Below are 24,343 nucleotides of genomic sequence, written 5' to 3' on the forward strand. Positions count from 1 at the left end.
AGGCCCACGCTTGTACACGATCCATCGCAGCTCGGGGTGGGAGCGGTCTGAGTCCGGGAGTGTGAGCCCATCGTCCCAACTTAGCCTACCCGATTTTCTTTTTCGGAAGCTTTCTCCCAGTCACGTTGCCAGTCTCAGGCTAGCTCCTTCCCAGGTATCCCTGGAGGTCCGGGGCTGCCAAGAGGAGGATTCTGGTGAACCACACTGTGGACTACCGGTAGGACGGTAGCTGGCTGGTCTCGGAGTGCGTGGGGTCTAAAGAAAATATGATTGTCTTTGTTGGGCTGCCGCCCATCTCCGTTAGGACAACTCCATCCGAACCTTAGGGTCACGGCGGAGAGGAGAGCCGCACAGGGCCGGGAAGCCGCCGCGGCCAGCACCGATGCTGACGGGCAGGAGGTAGCAGGGCTCCGGAAAGGAAGGCAGGCCGGCAGCCGGGGCCTGAAAGAGCAGCCCCGCCCAGGCCCCGCCCGGCCCCGCCCATGCCCCGCCCCTCGGCGGACCAGTCCCTCCAGGCCCCGCCCCATCCACGGGCCAGCCCCGCCCGCCAGTGCCTGGGCCGGAAGTGAGGGCGCGCTCGGCCTTTCGGCGTTCGCTTGCTCGGGTCTGGCCGGGCTGGCGGCGGCGGCGCTGGCGGCGGGAGCCCGGTCGCGGCATGCAGAAGCCGCCGCCTGCCGCGGGCGGGGAAGTCTCCCTGCACAACTTCAGCGCGCAGCTGTGGGAGCAGCTCGTGCACTTCCATGTCATGCGACTGACGGACTCGCTTTTCCTGTGGGTGGGGGCCACGCCGCACTTCCGCAACCTGGCCGTGGCCATGTGCAGCCGCTACGTGAGTGTAGGTCGGGCCTCTGCCGGGGGCGGCGTGAGGGGAGGGGACCGAGGACTGGGCGCGCGGGGACAGGCCAGGCCGGCGGGCGGCGGGGGCTTGAGCGTCGGCAGGTGCCCGAGGGCTTCGGGCTCCTGGGTGCGCGGCGTGGCCCCCGGGCCTCTCCGGGGCCCTGGCGGCTCTGCGGAGCGCCCCTGCGTGTCTCAGGGTACCGGGCTCGGTGGCCCTGTGCCCCTCAGGGAACCGTGTGCGGCCCTCGCCGGCCGCCCGAACGTCAGCGCCCCTGTAATCGAGGGTCTAGCGGCTTCCTCGTGACACCCCTGCCCCTGGTCACACCCCCGCCCCGGGCTACGGCCTCCGTCTCTTGGTTTCCGTGCCGCCTCTGTATTGACACACCGACATTGCTTTGTATTTCCAGCACAGCTTCTTTCCTGAACTTGGGACTCCTGTGTCTCCACGTGGAAGTCTAATAGGCATCACTGCCACCCCACATATATTCGAGACCAAGTTCATGACCCTTGCCCTAGACCTGCCCCTCTGCCAGCCCGCCAGCCCATCTCTGTTAGGGTAACTGCACCCCAGCCGTAGAGTCATCCCTGATCCCCTCCCTCCCCCACACCCCCCGTGCCCAACGTCAGCGGACGGCTAGGTCAGAACATATCCGGAATTCTGCCCCCTCGCCTCCCTCAGGTTTCCTCTCCTCCTGGCTGATTCCCCGTATTAATTTCTTAGAGTTGCTGTAACAAAGTGCCACAAAATGAGGGGCTTAAAACAACAGATTTCTCCTCTCACAGGTCTGGAGGTGGGAAGTCTGAAATCAAGGTGCTGGCAGAGCTGGTTCCTTCTGGAGACTCGGAGGGAGAAATCATCTGTCGCTTTTTTCCTAACTTCTGGTGCCGCTGTCAGTCCTCGGCATTCCTTGGCTTGCAGCTTCATCTCTGCAATCTCTGCTTCCAGTGTCACAGGGCCTTCTGCTCTGTGTGTCTGTCTCTGTGTCTCTTCATTTCTTATGAGGACACAGTGGTCGTATAGACTAAGGTCCAATCTATTCCAGTATGACCTCACCTTAATTTACATCTACAAAGGTCCTATTTCTAAATAAAGTTACATTCACAGATATCAGGGGTTAGGATGTGGACATATGTTTTTGGGGGACACAGATTAGCTCACAACATTGCGTTATGGCCAGTTCTTGACAGGCAGCCGGCTGCAGTCAGATGGTGTCATGCCTTTGCTCCAGACCTTTCAAGTTATAAGTTCACAGTCCACAGACTTTGCAGTAACCCTCCAGGCCCTGGTACCTGGTAGGGCTCCCTGCTTCCACCCTCCTTCCTGCCCACTCACCAACCCCTTGGCCGCTCTACGCACTGGCATGCCCGGATGTGCTCCCTCTGCAGGTTATTGTCAGTATCTGTGCTGGTGGTGAGGTTTGTCTAGTATTTAGATCCCTGGCACCTGACGAGCTGCTCCTTACATGAATGAGCGAGCTCCTTCAGGGAACTATTGGTTTGCTAGGGAGGGCTACCAGTGACCCGCAGCCAGTCTGGCAGGAAATGCTGTGATGAGGGGCACAGGGCCGGTGGGCAGCCAGTGAGGTGGCACTGGGCACTCTGTGGCAAGGACGCAGTCCCTGAATGGACTTACGAGTGTCCTCACACACTATCCCCCCTCTGCCTTTCCCCTTTTCCTGTATTCTTTTCCTAGGTGGATTTCCCTTTATGTCTTTTCTGTTGGGTACTGGCAGCTGGGCTTTTGGGCATGTGGCAATTCTAGGTCTTTCATTGGAGTAGAGGTGGAGGGCCTGGGGGGCAAGGGATGGTGGGCTGGGCTGAGCATTTGGAGGTCCCAGCGGGAGATGAGAGGTGCTGGCCATTATGTAAGGCAGCAAATACAAGATTCCTGTGGAACAGGGCTCGGCAAGCTATGACCTGTAGGCTGGCCTGCTGTCCGCTTTTGTAACAAAGTTTTATTGGACACAGGCCTGCCCATCCATTTAGTGGTGTCTGTGGCAGCTTTTGCACTTTGATGGCAGAGTTGGGTGGTTGCAGCTGGATCTTGTGGTCCATGAAAGCTAAACTGTTCACTCTCTGACCCCTGCAGGGAGGATGACCCTTGGTCATGTTGCCAAAGGGTCTGTCCCTCTTTCCCTAAAGCCCCACAGGTAAGACAAGGCCATATAGAGTAAAACCACATACCTCCGCCCTCTCCCAGGTGCCCTGCTTACATCAAGAAGGTCTGTTTGTGGTGGGAAGAGGAGCTGCATGACTGAGGTGGTACAGTGCCCTCCCAGCATGTGGAGCTGTCCTGGGACCAGGGGAGAGGGGATGAGGGACCCTGTGCTCTCACATAATCTGGGACATGTTTGGTCCACTTGGGGGGAGTGGATGGTGGTGCTCCAGTCACGTAAAACCATGTAGGCATGTGTCTGTCCAGGAGAACAGCTTAGTTTAATACGATTTTGGAAATAATGCAGTATTAAGAAGGATAACAATAAAGGGTTTTAGTTTTATTTTTAGAGGAAAAAGTCCACCCTGTTGAGGTAGATTTTCTATTTTCAGGAGGCTGAACTGTAAATACTATTAACATGTAACTAAATGTTTAATTTGAAATCCTTAAACAGCAAGTTCATTAACGGAGGTCAATTTTTTTTTTTCAACGAAAAAACAAGCAGTAAATGCTTTCATTCTTATCCTGTGTTTTTTGATTATCTTTTTTAGACCTGAACAAATTCTGTCTCATAGTGAAGTGGCTTTGAACCCTTAGGAGACAAGGAGCAGGCTGATCTGTGCTCGGCTCAATGTCTGGCACATAGTGGGTGTTTGCTCAGCTCACCTGTCTCCACCTGGATGGGGAGTGGGTGGGAGGCTTATGCCTCTAAAAACTGTGCCACTTCCCAAGATTCCTAGATTCCTGTACTGAGGCTATTTCTTTTAGAAGTCTGCTATTTGGTGGAAGCAATTTTGGCCATATTATAAGGTAGTGGGTTTTTTTTCCTTTTAAGTTGGGACTTTTCAGTGGTAAGGGGGGTTTCTGCCAATTACTTTGGAATCTAGATTACTTATAAATTTCAGGAGGGCCACATTCATTTATTTTTGGTTTTATTGCTTCTTGTTTGAAATGAAGATTGGCCAGGTATATTTAGAAGTTTTTATTTTCGTTATTTGCACACTAATAGCTGGTGCCCTTTTGCAAAGTCACAGGGCCCTTGTTGACCTTAAAGAGCCCAGACACCTTTAAGGGAATGGAGCTTGTGTTGTCTTACAGGCCTAGGTGAGATTAAGCACCTGTCTTCTAGGCTGACGGCCACCCCAGGGGCCAGGGGGACCTGGAGGCACGTGGCACCAGATTCTGGTTAGCTTCCTTCGTGCTGTGCCCTTGAGGACCTTGTTTGTTTCTGTCTTGGTCATAATGTTGCCCTTCAGCATGCTTTGGAGTTTCCAGCACTAAAACAAGCCCTAGAACTTATTAACATCTCTGTGATGCCAGCTTCAGGTGACTTCTCTCCGTCTGTCCCAACTCTGTAACCTCATATGCACTAGAGGGTCAAGCACCTGGCTGTTGACACAGACCTTCTTTCTCTTGGCAAATGTCTAACCGCTCAGAACCTGCCACTGCCACTTCGTGAAGTCTCAGAAGCCAGCTTCGTTTGGCTAGTGGAGAAGCAGCATATCACGCTCTTCCTTTTCCTTTTAGGACTCCATCCCTGTGTCCACCTCCCTCCTTGGAGACACTTCTGACACGACTTCCACTGGCCTTGCCCAGCGCTTAGGTATGTACCCGTGGCTGCTGTAAGAGCAGCCAGCTGGGGACCTCACTGCTTAATGGAACTGTGAGGCCAGTCACGTTAGAAGGAAAGAATCCGTATATTGAAAGATCAACTCATCATTGCAGGGTGACCATAGATCTTTGTGTGTTGGGTCTTCCTTAAGGAGGGCACATCCATACGCATGTGGTACTGCCGCTGTCTCAGGGCCAGCGTGCTCCCAAGGGACTCTTGTGTCTGCCTTGGCCGCTCTCCAGGCCAGGGAGTGAAAGGTGGCTTAGCCTCCTCTTGGAAGCACACCGCTTGCTCAAGGAGAGTGAGAGCGATGGCCTCAGTGCCCAGTGGGCCGGGGCTCCTGGTAGTCTCCTGGCCTCCGGGGGTACCAGCGCTGTGCCTGGGTACCCTGACAGTGGGGCGCCTCTGTCTTCTCCCCACGGTTCCCCAGTGTGCTTGGGCAGTTCAGTGCGGAGCCAGTAATGGAGCCCCTGGGTCCTGTGCTGGGGACCGCCTATGAGTGAGGCCCAGCCCCTGATTTTGAGGAGCTTATATTTCGGTTGTGTTGACCATTCTACCAGCCTGACCCTTGATAAGTGGGAGTTTTTATGTCAGTTCACTGTGGGGTACACCTGTGTAAACCGCAAAGCCACACAGTGGAGGGGGGGGTGTGGACAGGTCATTCTAGATGCCACACTCCATTCTATGCATGAATAGAGACCACAAAGGCAGTCACTGTTCTTTTTCTTTTGTCTGAAGTTAGAGCAACCTAACAAGTTATTCTAGTAACTGGTATTAGGATGTAACTTTAAATTTACAGAAAAATTGCAAAAAAGATACAAAGAATTCCTGCTTAGCCTTCCCCCAGATTCCCAGTATGTTTATATTGTTATTTTTTTCTGACCCACATGAAAGTAAGTTGAAGAGAGGATGCCCCTGTTGTCCATACTTCACTGTGAATTGGCCAGTGTGTAAGGGGTAATACACCTACAGCAAACAGATGGTGGTGTGCCGTGCCTGGTCAGGTAAAGGTGTGGGAGTGTGGATATTCTAGAGCCCGAAAACTGGGTGGGTAGCCACAGCGTGGGATAACAAAGTGGAGTAGAGAGGGGTGGTGGGAACTTGTCCGAATAAATTATTTATGTTAGTAAAGTAAGATGGGCTCAAGGGTATCCTTGAGATGGAGGCCTAGTAGCATTTTATATATGCAAAAATCGTTTTTTTGTGTGTGTGTGTGTGTGTTTTAAGTTCTGTGCAAATTTTTTTAAATTAATGTTTTTCTTCCTTGTTTATGTCAATTTATAATAATATTCATAAGTTAGAACATAGTCAAAAAACTAAGTCCTCGTCAATTGTTAAAGTCAGACATAATGAAGGGTCCCATCCTGCCTGTATCCGTAAAAGCCAGCAGCCTCAGCCTAGCCCAGCGACAGGCACGCGGAAGCAGCTTGGAAGTCTGGCGTGATGTGCCTGCCCACAGCACCAAAGGGGCTGGTGATGCCCAGTGCTGAGGTCACGAAGGGGCTGTCCAGTGCAGCCATGTGTTACGCCAGTTGTCTTGAGCTTAGGCCTGGACCCTGCAGTTGGAAATGTGTTAACTGTTGTCCTTGTCTAGAGGGTGATGAGGTGACAGAGGTGTTCTGAAACAGTGTCTTCTATGGAAGACGAACGGAAGTAGCAAAGGAGATGACCTAGTGGTCTGAGTGACCCTAGCATCATCAGAGAGCTTTGGTGGGGGTGGGGACCCCCTTACTCTGTGTGGCTCTGGAGGGCAGAACTGGGTCTGCTGGGGGATGATACAGACATAGTTTTGCTCCTTGTAAGACCCTGTCTTAGCAAGTAGAATGATTGGAATCAAAGTGGCCCCCTTGGGGATCGGGAATTGCCTGCCCCTGAGCAAGGGTAGGCTGAGCAGGCTGTGACTCGGCAGGCCCCAGTGTCACCACCTCTCAGCCGTCACCTTTCTGCCTTTGATGTTGGGGCTAGCGTCCCGTCGGACGTCGTGGGGCCTCTGGAGAGCAGGCGCTTGCACCTGCCCTGTGTGTGTGGTGGGGCCACGGGAGCGGCCTGGCCCTGGGTGGCCAGTGTTTAACTGTTTGAGGCTCACTGCCAGACTCTCCTTCAGGATATTGTCTTTCAGGTTCTGGGCATGTGCTTGAATTTTTAGTTGGGACAGTGTAACTCAACTACTATTGGTTCTGTAGAAAGGGGCTAAAACCTACATTCAACACTGAATTGAAAGTTACACATTTTGTAACTGTATTTGTGTGTATCTATATGTAAGTGCCCAGAAAGGTAGAAATGTAGGATCATCTTTGGGAGAGGAGTGGAATTGGTAGAGAGGGTGGTTAATATTTCAAATAACATTATCTGTATTTTTAAAAAGTAAAAAACCAAACCAACTCTACAGCAGTGGTTCCCAGACGCCCCTGTTCCATTCCCTCAATGGCTTGTGAACAGAGATTGCTGCCCCCACCCAGGCTTTCTGATTCAGTTGGTCTAGGTGGGGCCTGAGAATCTGCATCTCTGACAAGTTCCCAGGTGCTGCTGCTGATGTGGGGATTGCACTTGAAGAATCACTGTTTATAGAGTAGCAGAGGCCATGTGACCGCAGTCTGCACTGGCAGCAGCTGCCATTGAAGAGTCATAGAACTGAGCACCTCTGCCCTCCCTAAAACCCCATCCTCTTTTTCCAAGCATTTCTCAGCTCAGGTGTGGGGCTCGTGGAACCTCCAGCTATTTCAATCATGGCTGTGTCAATGTCTTTTCTCTTTTTAGCCAGGAAGACCAACAAACAGGTGTTTGTCAGCTATAACCTTCAAAACACAGACAGTAACTTCGCATTGCTTGTAGAAAACAGGATCAAGGAAGAAATGGAGGCTTTTCCGGAAAAGTTCTAGCCGAGTGGCAGAAGTGAGGATTTGTAACTTATGTACAATATATGTTTAAATAAATGGATTGAATTTTACTGTTTGTCATGAGACTAATGGGTTTCCATTTTATTTCTAAAGGGTTAATCTTACCTCCCCAGAATGTGGGCAGAAAGGCTGTAATTGATCAGCCTTGAGGACAGAGTAAAGCAAAATGGACAGTAATGTTTCCTCATGTGATTGCTCAGAAAAAGAGAAAAGGACTTAAAATGGGGTTTTGTTGGATCGAAGGGAGCTAATCTGATAATCCAAGAAAGAGTTGGGTTATTCGTGACCCTGTTAGGAGACCCCAGTCAGAGTGAAGGTGTTGAATCTTTGTAAAACAGGCGCAGGTTGACTCTTCCTCCTCTGGCCTGGCCCTTCCCCCTGGGGGTCTCTGGGGCCCCAGGCCCTGTGCTCCACTGCTCACTCCCATGGTGGGGTCTCCAACTTCTCTGGGCCCTTTTCTCACCTATAAAGTGGGAGTAATCTCAACCTTGCTGGGTCATTGTTAGGATTAAATATGCAGAAATGCTTTACAAACTGTGCCATGGCAATTAAGATGCTAATTAGGGCTTTACTTCATTTTCACGGACCCAGATGTTTCAGATCTTCCTTGCTTCCTATTATTGTCTTCTTTCCTTCTCTTTTCTCCCAAGTCCATGTACCTGTTTTGGTCACTTCTAGTCCTTAGCCTTTTACTGCCTGCCTCTTGGAGTGGAATCCAGTGCTGTTAGCACACATTGTCCTTCACACTCTTTGCAAAGCCAGTGCTCCCTGGGTCAGTGGCTTCACATTCAGAGGGCTGAGGGAGCTGTCACAGATTGCTGGAGCCTGGCTTTTCCCCAGAGACTCAGATGGCCAGGGACTCAGGCTTTGGCGGCTTGAAAAGCTTCCCGGGTGCTTTACAGCACAGGCAAGGTTGAGGACCACTGGCAAAGAACTCTAGAATCTCCTGGGTCTGTCAGGAGCCTTTTTGTCACTAGAGGCAGATAGTTTAGGGCCCTGGAACACGTTTCATTCAGTGGCAATAGTCTCACGTTGAGCCAGTGGTAGGCAACCAGGGGTGCGGCACTTTGGCCAGGACAGAAGCACTTTGGGGGAGTATGTGTGGGGGGCTAGTTGCTGCCCTCCTTTGTGGATTTCGTGTGCTAACCTTCAAGGCCTTGGCCAGCATACAGCAGGCATCTCTCTAGGAAGAGTACATAACACAAAATCAGGGCTATGGAGAGAAGAGTTTGATATAAATACTTTATTAAAGAAATAATCTTGTTAAAAAATACTACATTAGAGAAGAGGGTTTGGGGTTATCAGCCTTTCCTCACAGAATCACAGTGTAAAGTAGTCATTTCTCGACCTCTCTAAGAACCTTCCGGCCACTGGTTAGCAGGACATCAATACACAAGAGAAAAGAACTCTTTAAATTTACTGGTGGCCGCCCATTTTTCAGGTAGTCTTGATAATAGCCCTGAATAAACAGTTGGTTCAATCGATCTCTGGGTCTGCCTGCCTTCAGGACTAGGACTTTGTGGGCAGAGTGGGAGGGCACCCACTGTCTGCTCGGGTGGGAGTGAAGACTCAGTTACAGGGGTGCTGAAGTAGGGACAGTGAGGTCTGCATGAGCAAGCAGGGTGTTTATTACCTGCAGTCAGCGACACCCCTTCATTGCATACCACCAGGTGAGGGGGAAGACATTCCAGAGGACATTTGTTAATGGGGCAACATTTTTATTTCTTTACATTTACATACAAATTTTCCCCGAAGGTACAACAGATGTGACATCATGCAGACATTTAGCTTGGAACGAATAGTTTGGAACTCAATTTGGGCTTGTGCTGAGTGAGCACCTCCAGAGTAATCCCGGTCAGCAGGTACAGTAACACGGTTCTTACAGAAACCTCAGAGTTGGGGTTGCAGAAAGGACCGAGTGAGGGAAGTACTCCCCACTAGACATGACACACTGTACTGCTTTCCCAAAGCACACAATACATTAAAGTGAGGTGTCTTTTAAGAGACAGGGTTGAAGTGTGGGCCTTTTCCAGCATGCGTGTGCCCTGTGCCACCTCGGGGCTGGGTGGTGCGCTTGTCACATGATTCACATAATGGCACTTCAGTCATTCTTGTTTGGCTCTAGGAGGTGGTAATGTTTGAGTGCAGTACCTCCTTTACAAGGTTTATTTTTGCTTGCTTTCAGTCTTGTGGCCAAACCAACTTACCAGGCCCTTTCCTGTAGTTGCAAGTGACTATATTCTTAAAAAATAATGTTTAAGACTTTCCTATCTGTCTTGGGTGCTAATATTTAGGGTTTTTGATGGGAGTTATTACTGACTTCTGGAAAAGAACAAAATGAGGTGTCCAGCCCTGTCTCAGGCGTTCACATTTGTGCATAACTTACTGAGAGGGGGTCACAGCTTCCTGGTAGTCAGGATCGCAGGCCACAGGCGTGGTGGTGAGAGTAGTTGGAGGGCATGCCTTGGGTTGTTTCCCAGGCAGCAGGAGGGCTCGGGGGTGGAGGGCAGACTTGAAGTGGCAGGTGCCTGAGAAGTGTTTCCCTACTAACCACACAGGAAGCAGGAATGAGGAGTCCAAGCACAACCAGTGGGTGCCAGGGAGCGGGTGGCCGCCCCCCCCACAGAGCCGGTCAGGTGGGCCCTGCTGCCTTGCTCACTTGGTATGAGATCTCTTGGTGCTCGGCCCACAGGGAAGTCTTTCTGCTTTGGCTGCATTCATAAAGGTGTTCCTCAGGAGCTTCAGACATCCCTAAGCTGGGCCCGCGGCCACAGGGGAGCAGAGCTGTCGGGCCTCTGCCCAGGGACATCACCTGCGATTGTTAGCAAGTCAGCCTCCTTCACACCTGCTACACGTTGGTCCTAGGAGCCCAGTCCGCACAGCCAGCTTCTAGTCATCGAGTTGGTCCTGATTGCTGAAGTGACAGTGCTGACCGCCGTCCGTCTCCCCTGGACCAGTGTTTTTTGTTGTCACTAAGATGGAGATAGAGACCCCAGAGCAGGAGTCCGTGTCTGTGTCGTGTCTTGCTTCTGCCCCCCTAGAGACCCCTGGCAGCACTCCACAGCTTCAACTTGTTCCTTAAGGAAGGCCTGTGCAGCCAGGACACCTACAGGTCCTTCCTAGCACAGTAAGTGGACAGCAGGTGTCCCAGTGCTGGGGGATGGATGTAGACACAATGGCCAGGGGTCTAGCCAGATCCTTCCTACCTTCCCCTCTGCCCAGAGGCCTGGCTGCTGCGTATGTTGAGTCTTGGACTTAATGATCTTGTTACCAGGTGGCTTTGTAGCAAGTATGCTAAAAAGGCAAAAGGTATCTCATAAGTTTGGCACATGAAGGCTGCACAGATGTAAAGAAAGGCCTTTTTAAAATTAAGGTGAATGCAGACTAACATTGAAATATGAAACAAAAGTGACTGCAAAGAGACACAGGAAGGTGAGCATAAGCTGGGCCGGGAGCAGGGCTGGGGAGAGCCGGGCCAGAGAGCCTACCTGCCTGGGCAGCTGGTCCCTGAAGAAGGCCGGAGAGCCCAGGCCTGGGAGTTTGCTCACTTCCTGCAATGTTTTATCAAGTCAGTGGACTCCTATGTCTACCAGTTTTGGAGGAGAGTGGTGTGCAGAGACAGAAACAGCCCAGGTGGAGAGCTGGAGCGGGTGAAAGACCCCGTCAACCTCCCTTCTGACCCTTTGAGTTCGAGCAGTCGTCAGCTGAAAGTCATCCAACTGCTTAACCAGACCCGAAACGACAGTTTTCCAGGAAGAACTCAGCCTGCTGCAAGGACACACGTCAGGAAGTGGAGAGGTGGGCAATTCCAGAAAGAAGCCAGGCTGCCGCGACACTCAGGTGCTTGTGTTGCCACAAGGCAGTGGCTACCCGCACCAGTGAAGCATGTTTCTCAGGGGCCCCTGATTTCCCGTGAAACACCCCTCACACAGGTAGGGAAAGCCCGACATGAAAAGGCAGGAGGACACCGTCACTGGGAGGAGACGAAGTGGCCGTGTTTTCAAGAGTGCTGGCAAAAAAGCTGACCAAAAGAGGGAGCATTTCTGCTGGAGCTGAACTGGGAAGGACATACCCGCACACATCTCCCACCTCAACACGTTTGCTCGCCGTCGGGCACAGGGCAGGGCGGGGACTGCGCTCTGGTGAGTTATTGCTTGTTTGCAGTTGGTTGTGATGCTTTAGGAGGCTGAGGTCAGCTGCACTCGCCCAGGAGAGTCCCGCTGCTGGCCCTAAGCCCTACTGTGTGCTGACGAAGGGGCAGGAAGCAGGAAGCAGGCCACGGTGGGGGGAGGCACCCACGGGCTGTCACCTTGGCAGGAAGTTGTGAAGGCGCACAGTCCTTGGAGCTGGTGGTGTCCAGGCAGGGCCTGGAGGTGGGCCGGCACCTGAGTGTCCTCCCTCCATGGGCTGGCTGCCTTATCATCCATCTCAGCTCTGTCCCTACTGGTGTTAATTCAGAACGTGGCCATGTTTTCAATAGTGCTGGCAGAAAAGCTGACCAAAAGAGGGAGCATTGCTGCTGGAGCTGAACTGGGAAGGACATACCCGCACACATCTCCCACCTCAACACGTTTGCCCGCCGTGAACTTCATGGGACAGGCCTGTGTCAGAACACGGGGCACTGTTACCACTGATTATTTAAATTACTCGTGAAATGTTTCAGTTTTCCCTCCAAAGAGCTTACAACAGCAAGTCCAAAAGGATGATCTCTAGGGGAAGACTCAGCTGGTTTTAATGATACTTGTGAGCTGCTTTCTCCCAACTCATGGCACAAAAGTCCTTACCTTACAAACAGAAGACCTTTAAAAAGCACACACAGACTAGCAGAAACCTAATCATTTACATTTCAGTCCTGGTGATGCCCCACGGCAGCTGGCAGGCCGTTCCTGGGTGCTGGGGTGCAGGCGAGTGACCCCCGGCTGGGCTGGGCTACAGGAGGGGAGGAGATGTGCCGTGGGGCTCCCTGCGGTGCCTTCTCCCCACCGGGACCTCCTCCGAAGCCGGTGGTTCCATTTGGAGATCAGTGAGGGAAAAGGGAATAAAGTGCTTCTCATAAAAATGACCAAAATAAATACAAACATTTAATGGCAGAAAACAACGTCTACAGGGTTATTTCCAAAGTTTGCTTCCTCAAACACATGATCCTTAGGGTCTTGGAAAGACAGGATTTCACCGCACCAGTTGAGTCTCCTGGTCGGTGGCGGCTGTAGCAGAGGGTGATGCTCCTGCACCAGCCATGTGTTCGGTCCCTGGTCTGTAAACCTGTGCCCGAACAGACCCCAAAACTTGCAGCCCACAGTGCCCCCTGTAGGGAGCCGCACCTGGGGCTACATGGACTTCATACCGTTGGCAGTGGCCGTCTCGGGCAGCCCCTCTCCCGCTGCAGCCACGTCGTGCAGGCCCGAGTAGTCCTTGAGCTCCGCGTTGGTGAGCAGGAGGGGCTGCTCCCCCTTCCTGTGGGGCAGGAGCGGCTGTCGCGTGTAGTGCTCCCCATTGGAGATGTTCTCCGGCAGGTTCTGGTTCCTGCTCTCGGGCAGCAGGAGGATGCAGATGATGCAGATGAGCGTGCAGCAGGCAAAGATGATGTGATGCAAGAAGTAGCCTTTCTGGTTGTGCAGGTCAATGATGGGCGCCGTCAGCATGCCAAAGCCTGCGCTGGCCAGCGCCAGCCCCAGCCCGCCGCACCTGCGGGAGGGGCACGAGCACACAGAGTGGGCGTCCACCGTCAGAGCCCAGTGCAGCCAGGGATCGCTGAGCAGGGTCACAGCAGACCCAGCCTGGTGTCAGCTGTCCTGGGCTCCACCCCAGTGCCCCCATGTGGGATATTCTAGACCACCCTCACCATGGCTGGGTCGTCTGTGGATCGCCTCTAGTTCAGTTAATATTTCTGCTCATCCACTCAAAACTTTTTACTTAATTTACTTTGAAAGGCAGCCTATACACTGAAAAACAAAGTTGTGCTATTTTTCCCAAGGCTTGATCTTCATTTAGAAAAGGGGGAGTGGTGAGAGGACGACCAGAATTCAAGAAGGTATTAGAGACAGAGCAACTGAGAGAGATCTCTCCATGCCGTAACTGGAGAGATGGGAAGATACTTCAGAAGACAGAAATTTTCTTGCTGTGAGTTGATGCTATTTGTCGCATCCCATGTATTTCCTAACACTGCTATGCATACTCCCACCGGAAAGTATCCCATCTCTGGGAAGTGACTGCCAGCAGCCGGGTACTGATCAAGATAAATTCACGTCAGCACTGAGCTCAAAAAGTACTGAATACAGCATAGAGTGGGGGCCACTTATCTCCACTCCTCTGCCATATGAGGGAAACTACCAAACATTCCAAAGGGATTAGTAGATACACAACATTTAAAAAACACGTTAGAACTCTAGCATCTGTACTTGACATAAAAGCACATTACTAGGGGTGGGGTGCCAGGGGGCAGCTGAAAGCAGTACAGTGCTGGCTGCAGTGCAGAGGACTGTGGTGTCCCATTATGCCCTACGCTGCACAGGCCAGAGAGTGCCGGCTGGTGGTCTCATCTCTGGGGCCACAGGAGGGGGCCAGGCAGAGGCAGTCTCGTCTCAAGGAAGGGGTAGCAGAGTTGTTTCCAGACCTCAGAGAGCAGACCCAGACCAGTAGGTGGAGGGTACAGGCATGCGGGTTTAAGGAAGAACTTTCATGGAGCTGCTCAAGAATCATGCATCACCCTCTAGGGAAGCGACCTTGACTCTTGAATGTGCTGAGACAGAGGGGCTGAAGGAGAGGCCCCTGCAGCACTGGGGGGACACGTGAGCTCCCAGCTCTTGAGGAGCCTGTGATGCTCTTGTTGGAACTGTAGGTGGCGCTGACTCTCAAAAATACTGTCCCACAAGGGCACAAGGTGACTGTGTCTATACCCTAGCAACACACACACTGAAAATGAAAGTTTACTATAAAACTGTGCAATAACTCTGAAATAATAAAATACTAAGAAATACATAACAGAAGAAGTGTAAGACTTGTGTGCTGAAAATGAAAAAACACTGAGAGAAAATTAAAAAGAAAATAAATGGAGGTGTTCCATGTTCATGGATTGGGAGACCAATATTGTTAAGTTGGCAGTTCTTCCTGAATTGATCTATGGACTCAACACAACCCCTATCAGATTCACAGTGACTTCTTGTTTTTTTTGCAGAAAATGGTTAAGACGATCCCAAGATTTATATGGAAATGCAAAGGAGCCACAATAGTCAAAACAATTTTGAAAAATGACAAATTTGAGGACTTACCTTTCCAATCAAAACTTAATATATAAAACTACAGTAATGAAGGCAGTATGGTATTTGTGTATCAGTAGATTGATGCAACAGAAATAAACCCTTACATTCATGGTTAACTGATTTTTGACAAAGGCAAATTCAATGGGGAAAGGGTAGTCATTTCAACAAGTGGTGCTAGCACAAATGGATGTCCACACTCGAAAGCATGAAGTGGGATGTTTACTTCACATCAAATACACAAATGAACTAAAAATGGATCATAGACCTAATGTAGGAGCTAAAACCATACATAAAGAAAATAAAGGAAAGAAATAGAAGAAAAATAAAGGAAAAATAAAGGAAAACCTTTGTGACCTCAGGTTAGGAAATGATTTCTTACATATGACATCAAAAGCAGGATTCACAAGAGAAAAAATGATCAACTGGACTTCCTCAAAATTAAAAACTTCTTTCCTCCAAAAGATGCTCTTAAGGAAATGAAAAGACAAGCCACAGACTGGGAGAAAATGTTCACAAAACATATCTGATAAAGGACTTTTATCTGGCGTATGTAAAGAACTCTAAATAAGATAACCCAGTTTTAAAAATGGGTAAAAGACTTCAGTAGACATTTCTCTAAGGAAATTATACAAACTATAAAACATCCAGTAAGCACACAAGAAGATGTATAACATCCTTAGTCATTAGAGAGACATATCACAACCACAATCATACACCAGTTCACACCCACTATGATGACATAAGCAAAAGGACAGACATAAAAAGTGCTGGCAAAGATATGGAGAAAATGGACCCTTCAGACATTGCTGCCAGGGAAGAAAAATGGTGCAGCCATGTGGAAAAGGTCGGCAGTTTCTGAAAAAGTTAAATGTAAACTCCCCAGCGATTCCACTCTTATGAAACATGAAAACATGTGTCTGTATAAAAGCTTACAAATTGGTGTTCATTGCGGTATTATTCATAGTAGCTTCAAATTGGAAAGAATCCAAATGCCCATCAGCTGGTGAATGGGTAAACAAAACGTGGTCCACGGAATGTGATTCAGCAATAAGGAATGAAGTGCTGACACAGGCTACAATGTGGATGGAGCGCAAAGACATTATGCTAAAGTGATTATATGATTCCATGTATGTGAAATATAACAAAAAAATTAAAAAGGGCCAATCTAGAGACAGAAAGCAGATCAGTGGTTGTGGGGCTGGGGTGGGTTGCAAAGAGCTGTGAGGGGCCTTTTTGGGATGATGGAGACTTTCTGTGACTGGGCTGCCTTTGGAGTCGTTGAGCTGTATGTACACTGACGATGGAATGAATTTTTTGGTATGTTAATTATACCTTAACAAAGCTGTTAAAAAAACCCAAACTGCTCCAGCTGTGGGGCTGGGGCCTCTTGCTGACACCTGTCCCCAAAGCTTCCAGCCTGGGCCTCCCCTCCAGCCTACTCGGCCTTCCCGAGAAGTCAGTGACTGTCCGGGGCTACTTCTACCGGTCAGCCCTGCTGGGCTAGGGGTTTCTGCTCTGCTTTCCCCACTGTTCTGCTGAATAGCTGGTACTTTTACTCTACATTCAAGCCTTCTCGGGCCCTTGGCTGCCAGCAGTGAGGGGAGACCCCCCCTCTTCCCTACTGCTGTCCTGCCACGATGGGCTCTCTGGCTGGCCAGTCCTGGATCAGTGGGGTGACAGGATGGAGGGGGAAGAGGGGCAGCCCCTTGTGGCTCCCCAGTTGAACAGCTGTGCTCATGGGCCCCCTTAAAGCAGACATGGGCCTCCTTAAAGCGGTTGCGTATGCATGGGTGGGACAGTGGGTGGTCTTCCCTCTGCATTTTTTTGTGTTTCATACAGAAAGGTAGATGGCACTTATCTCCCCCTTTTCTCTCCATAAATGAGGGACGGCTCTGTATCTTTGCAGATGGTAGCCCACTCATCCTGAGATGCCTGGGCACATGGGGAGGGGTTTCCTGGGTAAGGAGGTGGGGGAGAGGCCCACTAGGCTGGACCGATGCCTGCCTGCAGAAACTGTGAGACAATCAGCATGTGTTGTATTCAGCCACTTAAATTTTGGGGTAATCTGTTGCACAGGTACGGATAGCTGACACGGTGAGTGACGGAGTTCCCTAGCCTTAGCCATGGAATACAGCCAGCCGCCTCTGAACCAGGCTGGGATGTGTCTTTGGTAATGTGCATTAGAAAACCTTTCACCAAGGGAGAGACTGAAAGGCTGTGGGAACAGTGACACTACTGTGCTACTGGGCCACCAAGGGGACACATTTTTAGGATACCAGATACCCATCCCTTCTAAGGCAGATGGCAAGTCTTGCCTCCTTGTGCTTTAGGAGCACAAAAATGTTAATATCCACTGGATATCTTTAATAGTAATAATATCTGAATTGATTTAAGGACATAAAGACTGACACACAGGCTGGCTTAAGTAAGAATTCCAGAATCCTCAAATCATTCTTTTAAACCTGTGAGTACCAGCATCCCGTATTTGAACACAGACACAGACCTCCCACTGTTCCCTTCCTCTTTTATGTTACTCAATTTGTCTTTACTCCATTTCTATGAAGTCAAGGATGAACAAGTATTTGTGCCAGTTTTTACAGAAATAAATATAACTGCCAAAACTATTCAGGTAGGAATGATTAATAATGTCAATTGTCATTCACTGAGTCTACTCCACCCCCCTCTGTTAGCATCTCTTCATAGGCCTGCTACCCTTATCAGCCTATGAGCCCTTCAGGGGCAAGGGCTGTTTTTGGACCATCAACTGGCACATATTTATGCTCAATAACTACTGGATGCTGTGGATTCCACTGGCTTCCTAGGTAGGAAGGCCAACTCATCCAAATGAATGGGACACGTTAAACATGGATGACCATTACAAAGAGCAGTGAGACTGAATCCACCTGTCAGAGGAATAATATGAACACCTAAAATAGCCACTTAGTCTTTTGGATAATTCTGACCACTTTGGAAACCACGGGATGTTGCCAGGGCTGTACTGGATGCCAAGGATCATGGGCGTGTTTCACTGGGGCCTTTGATACCAGCGGGACATCATTTTCTCTGAAACCTCCTGGATTTCCACCTGACCTTCTTGTCTTTATGAGTGAGTGACATTCACAAGCAGTGAGAGAGACTTATTTTGAGCTCAGTGCATGTAAAGTCCCCACCTGGGTTAATATATGGAATGTGGGGTACATGACCCACAAGGAAGGATGATTCACTGTGCTCAGCACTGGATGGGAGCCTCCCTTCGTAACACCAATGAACTACATCATAGTAACTTACTGTGTTAAAAAATCAGGTCTAATGAAATGAAATACATTTGATTTACAGTAGGATTAGGTGGCACACTTAAAAAGTACATGCATATGTATAAATATTATTCGTAAAATTAGAAACAATTTTGGCAGAATTTGGTATACTGTTTTTGGCTTTGCGTTTTCTTTTTGGAATGTCAGTGGAAAGGATGTGATCATCACATGCTTGGTCTAGGCTTCATTTTCCTCCCCCCAAATGTTTATTTTGTGCACTTCCTGCTCCTCTCTAGGTTGTTACTAGAGGGCAGCATATGCTCACATGTAAATAAATATCAGAGCAAGCGGACACCTCAACCTACAGGTAAAAGAACCAGATGGCAAGCTTGCCTCCTTGTGCTTTAGGAGCACAAAAATGTTAATATCCACTGGATATCTTTACTTTAATAGTAATAATATCTGAATTGATTTAAGGACATAAAGACTGACACACAGGCTGACTTAATTAAGAATTCCAGAATCCTCAAATCATTCTTTTAAACCTGTGAGTACCAGCATCCTGTATTTGAACACAGACACAGACCTCCCACTGTTCCCTTCTTCTTTTATATTTTCTTTCCTCCATTTCTGTGAAGTCAAGGATGAACAAGTATTTGTGCCAGTTTTTACAGAAATATATATAACTGCCAAAACTGTTCAGCTAAGAATGATTAATAATATCAATTGTCATTCACTGAGGCCAGGCCCTTTACATATGCTCTCTTCCTTCATGTCACTGCCACATATTAAGGCAGTTATGACTAGTTTCATATTAGGGCACAGAGATGAAGGCTGGCTAAAGGACATGCCTGGGGCCATACAGGGACAAGTGGCCTTTGGGACCAATAGCTCCATCCTGCCCTTTCCTCTGTGCCGAAGACCCAAATCTTAGGCTCGAGGCCACATCCCCAGCACTGTGGCTGCCCCTTGTCCTGCTGCTCGACTTCTGGCCTGTGTGCTTGTCTTCCTGGTTCTGGCCACTCACTAATCATTGTTATGTTACACGTTTTAAAAGAAGTTAAACAGACTCTCACACATAGGTCATCTTTGCCCTTGGTGTCTGTTCTTTAGAGCCAAGGATGTCAGGGCTGTGGTTCTGGTCCTGAGGTGGGGACAAGGGAGGAGTGAGTCAGAAGGCAAGTTCCAAGAAAGAAACTTCTAGAAGAAAGGGGTAAGAAAGACAGCCTCAGGGGGAGGGAGCAGATGGGCTCCGACAGAAAGAGGATTAAAGCCTCAGCCCAGGGCTTTGAGGGAAGCTATGAGGAACTGAGGATGAAGTGGGCTTGTTACCAACAGCACCTGCCCCCTCCTACCTCGGCCCCTGGGCTTTGTGAGGGGTCAGGGAAGACAGTGGAGACCTCAGGGGCTCCTGCTGACCTTCCAGATGGCCATTGGATTGGAAAGATGTCCTCCACCAAAAGCCATCTGCATCTAGATCAACCAGGACCCTGGCCAGTCCTGCCTGAGTAAAAGGGGAGAGGGTGCCGCAGATATGGCGGTCCCTACCTGCCTGCAGCACGCCACCCCTGAAGCCTCAGAAGCATGCCTAGGAAGAGCCTGCTGCATCGCTGATGACGGATGGATGGAGACTGGGCCTCCCGAGCAGGAGGAAGAACTCCCCGGCAGGGCGGTCTGGGCGGACTCTCGTGAAATGGGTAATTAGTTCAGACCCTAGTGAGTCTCTGTCATTCAGGGACAGTGGATTTCTACAAGTCATGTGCAGAAAAGTTCGCTTCCTATTTGCTTCTAGTTAGGCAATCCAGGCATCTTAAGCTTTTCTACTGCTCTTGTTCAGAAAGTGCGTTTTTAATAACAGCATTGGGGGAAACAGCTAGTTTTGTATTAAGAAAAGTGAAGCTCACAAACCCCAAGCTGCCCACCCTAGCTTATCTTGGATTTATTTGTGTAGAATGGGAAGTGGGGGGCAGGTTGGAAAGCCCATTCCATCCGAGGGCCTCTGTGGGGACTGTCCCTGAGCGTACACAGGCAAGGAAGAGCCAGGCCTTCTGAAGGGAAGGGTGAGGAGGGACCCACAGGCACGGTGGTATGGGGTTACCCGGAACTCTGCTCATCTGGCCAGGAGACCCCCACTTTGGGCTTAGCTTGCTTTCATCCTCTGCAAGTACAAAAACGTCACCAAGGGTCAAATAGTTTCTCTAGTTTGTCATCTTTGCAAGCTGAATCTGAGGACATATTTGTTGAGTTCCTATCCCAAAATAATCTTTCCAGGTTTGCATCAAAGAAGAAAAGGATACTGTCTTTCCTTCAGCTTAGCTTGTTAAGCAAAAATCTACCAATGAATAAGGAGGTCTGCCAACTCCCAGAACTGAGGGGTGGCTGCCCAGGGACATCTACATCATCACACCAAGGCCTGCCGGAAAGTCTAACTTTGACTTCTGTTCTGAAGAAAAAGTCCTCTTTGCTGAATTCTTTTGTCAAGTAGGTAAAGACAAGACACAGAGGCAGTTCTGGCTGCCTGTGGCATTTTGCAGCTTCTAGCTTGAAATAAGCTTTAAGTCTCTTCTCTTCATTTTGCTTTAGGAACAGGATGAACTGCTTGGCATTTAATTGCTTTTTTATTAAATATACAGTTCCTTGGAATTTTATTCCACAGGTACTAAGTAACCTTTGGACTTGTGATTTAACCAGGAGAATAAATCAAAATGAGGTCATGTGAAAATTCTCTTGTCAGCATGATTAGTGGAAATGTGGGAAGGAAGAAAGTCTGTGGACTCCCTGCCTCCTCCCAGAGTCCCTCCCAGCACCCGAGGGGTTGAGATAACTGGTCCTCACACACCCTCCTTGTTTTCCCATGTGGAAGAGGCAGGTGCAAGGCTGTCACCATGCTGACTTCTGGGTTTTACCTCACAGATGAATAATTGCCCATACTTACAATTAGATTTTAAAAAGCGTGTGTGTGGAAAAGGACCTCAGCAAATTAAACAAGACTGAAATTGCATCAACCAGCTCCTCAGACCACAAAGGTATGAAATTAGAAATAAATTACCCCAAGAAAATGAAAAATACCACAAACACATGGAGGCTTAACAACATGTTCCTAAAAACCAATGGATCAATGACCAAATAAGAACAGAGATAAAGCAATATACGGGGACAAATGACAACAATAATTCAACCCTGCAAAATCTGTGGGATGCAGTGAAGGCTGTGCTAAGAGGAAAATATATTGCAATACAAGCCTACCTAAGGAAAGAAGAACAATCACATGTGAACAGTCTAAACTCACAATTAATGAAACTACAAAAAGAAGAATGAATGAGGGCCAAAGTCAGTAGAAGGAGGGACATAATAAAGATTAGAGCAGAAATAACTAAAATTGAGAAGAATAAAACAATAGAAAGAATCCATGAAAGCAGGAGCTAGTTCTTTGAGAAAATAAACAAAATAGCTAAACACCTAGCCAGACTTATCAAGAAAAAAAGAGAGTCTACTCACATAGACAGAATCAGAAATGAGAAAGGAAAAATCACTATGGACACCACAGAAATACAAATAATTATTAGAGAATACTATGAAAAATTATATGCTAACAAATAACCTAGAAGAAATGGAAAACTTTATTGAAAAAAACAACCTTCCAAGGCTGACCCAGGAATAGAAAAATCTGAACAGACCAATTACCAGCAATGAAACTGAATTGGTAATAAAAAAACTACCTAAGAACAAAATTCCTGGACCAGATGGCTTCACCACTGAATTTTATCAAACATTTAGTGAAGACCTAATACCATCCTCCTTAGTTTTCTAAAGAGTAGAAGAGGAGGGAATACTCCCAAACTCATTCTATAAGGCCAGCATCACTCTAATACCAAAACCAGCCAAAGACACCACAAAAAAAGAAAATTACAGACCAATATCCCTGATGAACATAGATACAAAAATACTCAACAAAATATTAGCAAACCAAATTCAAAAATACATTAAAAAAATCATCCATCATGATCAAGTTGGATTTATTCCAGGGATGCAAGGATGGTACAACATTAGAAAATCCATTAACATCATCCGCCACATCAACAAAAAGAAGGACAAAACCACATGATCATGTCCATAGATGCTGAAAAAGCATTCGTCAAAATTCAACATCCATTCATGATAAAAACTCTCAAGAAAATGGGTATAGAGGGCAAGTACCTCAACATAATAAAGGCCATTTATGATAAACCCACAGCTAACATCATACTGAACAGTGAAAAGCTGAAAGCTTTTACTTTAAGATCAGGAACAAGATAAGGATGCCCACTCTCTCTACTTTTATTCAACATAGGCCGTGGTTAGGAGGTCCTAGCCATGGCAACCAGACAACACAAAGAAATAAAAGGCATCCAGATTGGCAAGGAAGAAGTTAAACTGTCCCTGTTTGCAGATGACATGATATTGTACATGAAAAACCCTAAAGACTCCACTCCAAAACTACTAGATCTAATATCTGAATTCACCAAAGTTGCAGAATACAAAATTAATACACAGAAATCTGTTGCTTTCCTACACACTAATGATGAACTAACAGAAAGAGAACTCAGGAAAATAATTCCATTCACAACTGCATCAAAAAGAATAAAATACCTAGGAATAAACCTAACCAAGGAAGTGAAAGACCAATACCCTGAAAACTATAAGACACTCATGAGAGAAATTAAAGAAGATACCAATAAATGGAAACACATCCCATGCTCATGGATAGGAAGAATTAATATTGTCAAAATGGCCATCCTGCCTAAAGCAATCTACAGATTCAATGAAATCCCTATCAAAATACCAACAGCATTCTTCAACAAATTAGAGCAAATAGTTCTAAATTTCATATGGAACCATAAAAGATTCCAAATAGCCAAAGTAGTCCTGAGAAGGAAGAATAAAGCTGGAGGGATTACGCTCCCTGACTTCAAGCTCTACTACAAAGCCACAGTAATCAAGACAATTTGTTACTGGCACAAGAACAGACCCATAGATCAATGGAACAGAATAGAGAGCCCAGATATAGACCCAAGCATATATGGTCAATTAATATATGATAAAGGAGCCATGGACATACAATGGGGGAAATGATAGCCTCTTCAACAACTGGTGTTGGCAAAACTGGACAGCTACATGCAAGAGAATGAAACTGGATTATTGTTTAACCACATACACAAAAGTAAACTCAAAATGGATCAAAGATCTGGATGTAAGTCGTGAAACCATAAAACTCTTAGAAGACCACATAGGCAAAAATCTCCTGAATATAAACATGAGCAAGTTTTTCCTAAACACATCTCCTTGGGCAAGGGAAACAAAAGCAAAAATGAACAAATGGGACTACATCAAACTAAAAAGCTTCTGTACAGCAAAGGACACCATCAGCAGAACAAAGAGGCCACTTACAATATGTGAGAATATATTTGTAAATGGCATATCCAACAAGGGGTTAACATATATAAAGAACTCACATGCCTCCATAATCAAAAAGTAAATAACCCAATTAAAAAGTGGGCGGAAGATCTGCACAGTTTTCCAAAGAAGAAATTCAAATGGCCAACAGACACATGAAAAGATGCTCCACATCACTAATTATCAGGGAAATGCAAAGTAAAACCACAGTGAGATGTCACCTCACACCAGTTAGGATGGCCAGCATTGAAAAGACTAAGAACAACAAATGCTGGTGAGGATGCGGAGAAAGGGGAACCCTCCTACACTGCTGGTGGGAATGTTAACTAGTTCAGCCATTGAGGAAAGCAATATTGAGGTTCCTCAAAAAACTTAAAATAGAAATACCATTTGACCTGGAAATCCCACTCCTAGGAATTTACTCAGAGAAAAGAAGTTCTCAGATTCAAAAAGACATATGCACCCCTATGTTTATCGCAGCACTATTTACAATAGCCAAGATATGGAAGCAACCTAAGTGCCCATCAGTAGATGAATGGATAAAGAGGAGGTGGTACATATACACAATGGAATATTATTCAGTCATAAGAAGAAAACAAATCCTACCATTTACAACAACATGGATGGAGCTAGAGGGTATTATGCTCAGTGAAATAAGCCAGGCGGAGAAAGACAAGTATCAAATGATTTCCCTCATTTATGGAGTATAACAATGAAACATAACTGAAGGAACAAAACAGCTGCAGAGTCACAAACTCCAAGAAAGGACTAGTGGTTACCAAAGGGGAGGGGTGGGGAAGGGTGGGTGAGGAGGGAGGGAGAAGGGGGTTGTGGGGTATTACGATTAGTACACATGGTGTGGAGGGGTCATGGGGAGGACAGTGTATCACAGAGAA

General features: G+C 47.9%; 2 protein-coding genes across 3 annotated transcripts in view; one reads left to right on the top strand and one right to left on the bottom strand.

Annotated features, from left to right (window-relative positions):
* Positions 1-567: 567 nt before the first annotated feature.
* Positions 568-7,556, top strand: PSMG4 (proteasome assembly chaperone 4). The gene is made up of 3 exons (XM_017654073.3): positions 568-829; positions 4,520-4,595; positions 7,362-7,556. The coding sequence occupies exons 1-3, from the start codon at positions 656-658 to the stop codon at positions 7,481-7,483; spliced, it is 372 nt and encodes a 123-aa protein (XP_017509562.2). The 5' UTR covers positions 568-655; the 3' UTR covers positions 7,484-7,556.
* Positions 7,557-12,569: 5,013 nt separating this feature from the next.
* Positions 12,570-24,343, bottom strand: part of SLC22A23 (solute carrier family 22 member 23) — a 164,293-nt gene continuing 152,519 nt past the window's right edge. For both annotated transcript variants that reach the window (XM_073224087.1, XM_073224088.1), the window contains one exon: positions 12,570-13,186. In XM_073224087.1, coding sequence (XP_073080188.1) covers positions 12,829-13,186 — 358 coding nt within the window. In that variant the 3' untranslated portion in view covers positions 12,570-12,828. The remainder of the gene's footprint in view (positions 13,187-24,343) is intronic.

This window comes from Manis javanica, chromosome 16 (genome assembly GCF_040802235.1).
Source record: "Manis javanica isolate MJ-LG chromosome 16, MJ_LKY, whole genome shotgun sequence".
Taxonomy (NCBI): Eukaryota; Metazoa; Chordata; class Mammalia; order Pholidota; family Manidae; genus Manis; species Manis javanica.